We start from the raw sequence: 7,741 nt of genomic DNA on the forward strand, positions 1-7,741 counted from the left end.
TTATTTTGATTTTGATTTTTTTTTTTCCAGTGCCGTGTGTATATTTGCTGTAATTTTGGATAAGTAATTTTTGGAAAATGACAAGAGAAGAAGTTGAGAATGTGAGAGATGAAATGTTAATAGATGGAGATGAAAATGAGCAAAGGAGGTTAGAGAATGCCGTTCCAGATGGATTCAACGCTGATTATCTAAAAGCTTATTATGGTAATTCTTAGTTTTGTTGCATTTTAACTTGTTCATTTGTAAACAGATGAGGATCCAGGATTTTGGGAAAAATATGCTCTATGTCTGCTGGGAAAGAATATTTACCCGGAATAGCCCAGTTTTTCCTTATGCACTATTATACACTTTTATACAAGGTGACAACATTGTTTACATTAAGTGTATAATGTCGTATAACCACTGTTGCAGAAACAAAAAAAGTTGCTTGTCCGAATGTAAACTGAAAATATGGCTATGTAGGTATAATAAATTTTGTTGGGTTGTATATTTTTGTAAATGCAAAGATATGACAGCTGGGCCTAATTCAACCCCAAAAGCTAGCTCATGAGGGCAGGGTTGCCTAAGTCCATATAAGCAAACCACCGGTCCATTCCCCAACCAATTTGGGACTTTAACCACTCTAACAGTAAAATTCCGTTTTAACTTTATGAGTTGGAGCTCGAAAATCTAACAACAATCATTTGATTTACCGTGTTCAACATATATTATTTGTACTTGTTTAGTGGATTCTTTTAACGCATAAAATGATAGAGCCAAAGCTATTGTGTTCGGATGAACTGATAAGACACATTGTACACTCACATATATTTGTTAGGAATTTCCTTTACTATTTGGCATATGTACATCACATAGGGATAAGGCTGAGATTTGTAAAACCTATTGCTTGAGAGAACTTTAATTTGCTTTATACAAACATTTGATATGGATTAAAATGGGTTTGAGTAGAGCAGAACGAGTACATATGATTCGATCTTGACTATCTCGTAATCGAGGCGTAAGTGACTTGACTTCTCGGATGTCCATTTAACAGAATAGAACTAGAATATAACTTGGCAGTTGTTTACGGGATGTTGATGAAACAAACAGCTGCTACCTGAATGCTTGTTTTAGGATTGTTTATATGCCTGTTCCCAGGGCTTCGGTCTAGTGGTAAGAGCGCAATGTGGGTTAGGCGCATGTCATGGGTTCGAATCATTCCGCAGACAAAGCCTAGTATTTAAGGGGAGTAGAGAAGCGAGTTCATCATCCATCGAGTTTTGAACCGTGTGTTATTGGGCTTCAGCGATTTCTCGATTATCAAGAAAAATAATTGTTTATATGTCTCTTCAAGTTGGAACTTCTGAATTGAATTATGTTAAGTATGATCACATGAAAAATGTTCTTTTAGTATCAATATACTCTGAAGGATGCAGTAGCACTTTCTCTGCCTTGAAAGCAATAGTGTCAGGAATTTGAAATTGATGTGATGGAGCTATGTTGTGGTTAATTTTTATCTCCCTCAATCCCTCTTCCTCTAAGAAGAAATTATGTCGCACTCTAGTAATTTTCATTTGGTCTCCACAGCCATTTATGGATTGATATCTCAAGCTAAGTCTTCTCTGTTTGCAGGAAAGTTTTTCCCTTATGTTGATATGTTCAAGTGGCTGTCTTATGGCAATGGTAAAAGCAGTTCCTCAATATGCAATTTCTCATACCATATTTCTTCTCTAACATTGTACTATTATGGGTTCTCCAGATGGAAAGCATCCAGGTTGTGATCACTCATACTTTGGCCGAAGGGAGTTCTCTTTCACATTGGATAATGACATTTACCTGCGATTTCAATCATTTAATACTGCATCTGAGCTGGAAAATGCTATCAAAGAGAAGTGTCCTTTCAAAATAGACATTGGACCTGTCTACAGTGTAGATGTAAGATCTCAGCCACTGTTGTTCTCCCTGCATTGAAACTTAGTAGTAGTTGCTATGAACAAGATGATTCGGGTAAAAGCTACTTATAGTTAATCTGCTGCATTTGTTGCTTTAATGTGTATGAGGTTCTAATAAGGGTTCTTTATACTGTAACTACTTGTTAGTTCACTTCGAAAGAAAAAAAAGGAGTTTCTTTTTAGCTGAAACACGCATAATGGCTATACATTGGGTTAATCATACGGTTAGTCATTTCGATGCTTCTGCTTAGATTAAGGTACCCCAATTTCTCTGTCTTCTTTCTTCCCGGGGGAGACAGGTTTGTGTTTGTGAATCAGTAAGTTGTTTGCAGAGGATAGATATATTTTTACCTTTATTTGGGACTTATAATTGCTTTTTTCTTTGCTGCAGCCTGCAAAAGGCATGCCTATTCACAAGTTGGTGACAATATTTTCACGCCTGTTGAAAGAGAGCTGGTTTTTGATATTGTAAGTCATTGAGACTGAAAATATCAATGTTTCTGCAGAAAATCTGCCAATCCATGTTGCAGCTGAACATTTGTCGCATACATATTTTACTGCAGGATATATCAGATTATGATGATGTCAGATATTGCTGTTCAGGAGCTGATGTTTGTTTAGAGTGCTGGCCGCTGATGACAATTGCCATCAAGGTCATTGATACTTCTCTCAGAGGTATAGTCTTTGTGACATGTAAAAAGCTGCTCGTTTCCCCATGAATCATTTTTTATCTTTGAACTTATATTGGGAACTTCTACAAATGAATGTTGAATACGCTCTCATTTTGTTGGTTAACAGATGACTTTGGGTTCAACCACATCCTGTGGGTATACAGTGGTAGGCGTGGTGTCCATTGTTGGGTTTGCGACGGAAAAGCAAGAAGGTACTGCTCCAGACGTGTATTCTACAATTGCTGTTAATTCTATTTACTGATATGATCATCGTTTTAATATTTCTACCATTTTCATAATGTTCTTGTAACCATCATCATAATCAGGTTGACCAATGAACAGAGGGCCGCAATTGTTGAATATTTTCGTGTCTACAAGGTACTTAGAGATGCTTTACATGCCTGCTAGCGGAAATTATGATAGCGCGAGGTTCTAACAGGAAATATTGTGTTTACTGTTCAGGGCAATGAGAATAGCAGTAAAAAAGTTTCTCTAGTTGGTCCCGCTCTTCATCCGTTCCTCGTGTAAGATTTTATCCATTTAATTTCTCTTTGTTTAGGTTTAGGTTGTATTCTTAGTTGAATTCTACCCCTGCAGGAGATCTTATACTGAAGTCTTGAAAGATTACTTTGAGAACAGACTGCTATCAAGTCAAAAATTGTTCTTGAATGAGGAGAGGTTTGAGAAGATTCTGGAAATGATACCTGATGAGTGTATGCAAGTTTACCTTTTATTACTTGTTCTATATCTTTTTCATCTTATTGAGTTTTTAGTGATGCTGAGGTGATTTTGCAGCTGTTACGTCTGAGCTCCGGGGAAAGTGGTTGTCTAACAAGCGCTCAAAAGAAGAAATTAATGTTGCTCGCTGGGATCAACTAAAACATCTATTGCAATCTGGTAAACAGAAGGTAGCAATCTTATTTTAACTTGTACTCCGGATTAAAGTTTTAAACTGTCCTTTTAATTGTATGACTCGGGTCTGCCTTAATTATTAGTCTTGAATCCATTGATTCTTGTAATGTGTGTCATTGTGAATTGAGTGAACCATGTGATTACTTATATGTCAAATTTGAAAAAGTGCCTTTTCAGTTTCCATTACCCATGGTTCCGTTTTTCATTTTCCAGGCCCAAGGTGTGCGTAGATGCATCGAAGAAATTGTGTTTTCTTTTACCTATCCAAGACTTGATATGGAGGTTCGTGCTATTTCCAGTTTTCCACCTTTTTGGAGCCTCAGTTCTGCTTTTATGTAGTGTAAACATTTAATTCCTTTTAAAACCCATAGGAATAACAAGCATGGAGAAGAAATAGAATAGTTCTTGGTTATGTCCTTACATGTTTTGATGCGTAAATTCCAACTGAAGATTTGCTTCTTTAACCTCTCAGGTCTCAAAGCACATGAATCACTTATTAAAGGCTCCTTTCTGTGTGCACCCCAAAACAGGTTTGCTCCTTATATGCTTGAACCTCAAAGCACCGGAAAGGCAAAGATACTTGAATTGTTACAGCTTCTTATCATTGGATATGCTTTCATCTATGGTCTGTATATTTTAACAGAATTTACTGTTCTTTTTGCCAGGCCGTGTTTGTGTTCCTATAAATCCCAAGAACTGTGAGGAATTTGATCCTTCTGCTGTTCCAACCCTTTCCCAGGTGAACAATCCTCAAAGAATTTGCCTTTAGCATTTTCAAGATATCACTGATTTGATTTCAATTGCTTGAAGATTCTTGTTTTATCTGTTACTTGTGAGAGGTAAAATTAAGTTTTGTAATGTCATTTAGAAGACAATAGAGAAATATGTATTTGTCATCATGTATGATTATCAAACTGAATTTTTCAAAATCAAAGTAGTTAAGCTTGTGTTTTCCCAAGTCTTCCTTTACCTAATATTTAATTCAGAAGCAAAATTTTTCCTCATAATCAACTGCTGCTTCGCTGCCTCGCCAGATTGGCATTTTTCCAAATGTTCAATTAGTCAAGGTTGTAGTTCTTAGAGCAAAAGGGTACTGAACCTGATCAAAGGAATTTCTATCCTGCGTACTCAAGACCAGACTATTATTCTTTTCCAGTTTCAATAGATACCTCTGAATATGCCATAATGCGGTTACCGATCCTATCCATCATTCAGTTACAGCATGATTTGTGCACCTATGGGATAAGTTAACCATTATCATTTTCATGCTTATTTTTTTTTTTTAACAAAAAGAATAATACGCAGAGACACTTCTCTTATTCAAGCTACTTTCTCTTTTCCCTCTTGTTGACACTGATTTGACTGTATTGCAGCTTCTTGGGGAACTCAATACTGGAGGTTTTGGAGGAGAAGGGGATAATGGTATGCTGAATTCTCTTTTTCATTTTACTTGTAGTTTTGGGCTTTTGGCTATTTATTTTTTCATATTCTTTCTATCAGTTGTCAAGTGGTGTTGGAAATGGCAATCAATAGTTTAATTGAGTTTCTTAATTGATATTCCATTAAGCTAAAGCTGGGGCTCATTCAGCTATCTTAACTCATGAACTTCACTCTAGCAGAACTATTAACTATCTACATTTTGAGGTCTCTGTAATTGTATTCTTTTATTTCACGTAGGATCTCAATGTATTTCTTTATTGTTTCCCTAGTCTAACTAATCTTAAATTTATGGTTTTACTTTTTGATGAATCACTTTATGACAGAATGGGATGGAACCTCTCTTGGAGACAGTGTTAGATACTTTAGGGAATCCTTCTTGCAACCTCTGCTAAAGTCTTGCAAGGTACATCTCAACTACTTTAAATAAATCATCCTTGTATTTCTTGCCATGCTGCAACTTTAGACTTCTGTATGAGACGAGCTATGTCCAGGAGGCATCCTTGCCATGCCTGTCCTTTTAATAGTGGTTAATCATACTCAGCAAAAATTTGGGCATCTAAAATATGTTACAACCATGCATTTGCCTTTATTTTATAATTGGCATCGCTTTACATAGGATGCTGTGGCGGAACCACATGCATTCAAGGGGTGTCAAACGACACCCCTTCGCCGCAAAATTACACTATACGTAAAAAGAACTTTTTTATGTATATACCATGTGTTGAAGCCCCTTAATTTCGTGGTATATCTACTTTTTAATATTTTGACACCCCTTAGTAAAAACCCTACTTCCGCCACAGATTATTAGGATGAACCCAGTACTTTCCACGTGGAGCATAAATTTGTGCGTAATAATTTGCTAAAATTGTAACAAATACTAGTTGATATGAATCCATAACTTTAAAAATATAATGAGTTCAAGAATTGAGCCCATATAACTTAAATCTTAGATCGGCCTTGGACTGATGCAACTAATATCCATGCAGGAGGAGATAGAGACTTCTTATAACGCAAAAGTTCAGCAGTCAAGGAACTCAATTAGCTGGTAGTGTTCTTATAAAATCCCCTATATACATGTGATGTTATTTATTACCCTGCTTGTGATTGTAATTATGTGTCAAGTTACTCTGTTTTTGTCCTTGGTTTCTTAGTTTATGCCTAGTTGGTTGATAAGCTTGTAATATGATCCCTCCTTATATATGGGGATGTAATAAATGTTAATCTGTACTTGCGCTCTTAAGACGTGTAGCCTCCGCAATCAAATTTTCCTTGCAGTTGACAAATCTTTACTAAAACAAATGGATTAGCTTTTAATACTACGTTTGTCTGTCAAGAATATACAATGTAAGTTTTATTCATTTAATGAAATAATGAACAGAGATTATATGTAACTGGTTCAATACTTCAAACCAACATTATCAAAACTCAAAAGATTTTGTTGACTATTGTCTATTTGTGGTTTGTCAGAATGTCAGTGGGCCTTAGTTCTTTGTATTTGATACGGTTCCAAAGGTGTCAGGCAAGCATTACTGAGACATCACTATCGCCTGCTTTGATCTTACTGTGTGCCATATTGATTCTCACCAGTTTTGGGGACCATTTCAATTTACTTCAAATTTGTTGACAAACTAAGCCATAGTAAAATATGCATAGGAATATCTTTTCAAATAGATATAGAAAAAAAATAATGGAGTTACTGTTCTTTTTCATGAACACTCTTCTCTTATTAATTTGTTAAAAAAGGTACACAAATTGTATGCGAAAACTATTTAGTTTTTAAACTTTTCATTATACTCTTAATGAGTTCTTATCATAAGATAGGAGTCTTTTTCCTTAAATTTCGTCTCTGATCAAAGTATGGAGGGAGGATTTTCAAGAGAAACATAACCTCGGGAGGGTAGAGGGGGGAGGGTTTGAGGTTGTATAAAAGAAAATCCAACGTACAACCTAAGTTAGTGAAAATCATGAGATTTCAGGTTCAAATCTCAATATCGAGCGATTTTTTTCCTATCGATTCATGTTTTGATGGGCAAAGTTATTCAACGCCTATATTGGTGAGAGGTTGTTGGTACCGATGAAATTAATACAGGTGCGTATAAGTTAATCCGAACACACGTCAAAGTTTTTCTTTTTTTCAAAAAAAAGAAAAGAAAAGAGAACGTAGGTGAGCGTTGAAGCATCAGGGCTGGACCACAGTGACTTGGCAGTGAGCTCTGCGGTTCACATGTGGCCTTCACAAATCTCAAATAGTCAACTAGCTTTGTGCATCACATATTCACATGCTACACGATATGGCAATCTAGGATATGTGGCACCGTTCCTTTTCACACTTATTTTCCTCAAGATTTTCTTTTTGCTGTTTCTCAACTTGGTTTGAGAATCCAAATGAAAACCAAATCATCATACTTCTTTAAAATTTTGGTGTACATAACTTGCGTTCACCTAGAATTTTTCATCAGTAACATTCGATAGCTCTACTCATCAAAAGCTTGAGCAGATGAGATGAAATCATCTAATTTTATTATCTCTGCTGAGATATGACCAGATCACCATCACATTAGAAGTACTACTCTTTCTGTGAAATGTCTTGCTTTCCTACTTTAAACTTAGTATGAGTTGTAACTTTTCATTGCATCACCTAAGTACAGTTTTGTATGCATGAAGTTCTTTTTCCCCTTATTCTCTCCCTATTCACATCACCATCCCAAAATAAAATTTGAAACAAATAGATGCCAAGCTACAAAATGGTTTAAATATCACTAATTTTATTGAAATAACAAAACCCTA

General features: G+C 35.8%; 1 protein-coding gene across 1 annotated transcript; it reads left to right on the top strand.

The window, feature by feature from the left end:
* LOC132030639 (uncharacterized) lies at nt 1-6,237 on the top strand. Its single transcript, XM_059420351.1, has 16 exons — nt 1-204; nt 1,612-1,662; nt 1,739-1,925; nt 2,333-2,399; nt 2,495-2,606; nt 2,730-2,814; nt 2,929-2,980; nt 3,065-3,126; nt 3,200-3,315; nt 3,398-3,510; nt 3,728-3,796; nt 3,987-4,044; nt 4,180-4,253; nt 4,888-4,936; nt 5,278-5,357; nt 5,941-6,237. Exons 1-16 carry the CDS (start codon nt 78-80, stop codon nt 6,001-6,003), a joined length of 1,365 nt encoding a protein of 454 aa, XP_059276334.1. The 5' UTR covers nt 1-77; the 3' UTR covers nt 6,004-6,237.
* The last annotated feature ends 1,504 nt before the right edge of the window (nt 6,238-7,741 follow it).

Source organism: Lycium ferocissimum, chromosome 9, assembly GCF_029784015.1.
Source record: "Lycium ferocissimum isolate CSIRO_LF1 chromosome 9, AGI_CSIRO_Lferr_CH_V1, whole genome shotgun sequence".
NCBI classification, from domain to species: Eukaryota; Viridiplantae; Streptophyta; class Magnoliopsida; order Solanales; family Solanaceae; genus Lycium; species Lycium ferocissimum.

Bases quoted from the DNA above. Each gene is read 5' to 3' on its own strand.
- LOC132030639 (XM_059420351.1), top strand. From the start codon at position 78: ATGACAAGAGAAGAAGTTGAGAATGTGAGAGATGAAATGTTAATAGAT. The intron at 3,127-3,199 runs GTAAGATTTTAT...CTACCCCTGCAG, and splicing joins GCTCTTCATCCGTTCCTCGT to GAGATCTTATACTGAAGTCT. The intron at 5,358-5,940 runs GTACATCTCAAC...ATATCCATGCAG, and splicing joins CTCTGCTAAAGTCTTGCAAG to GAGGAGATAGAGACTTCTTA.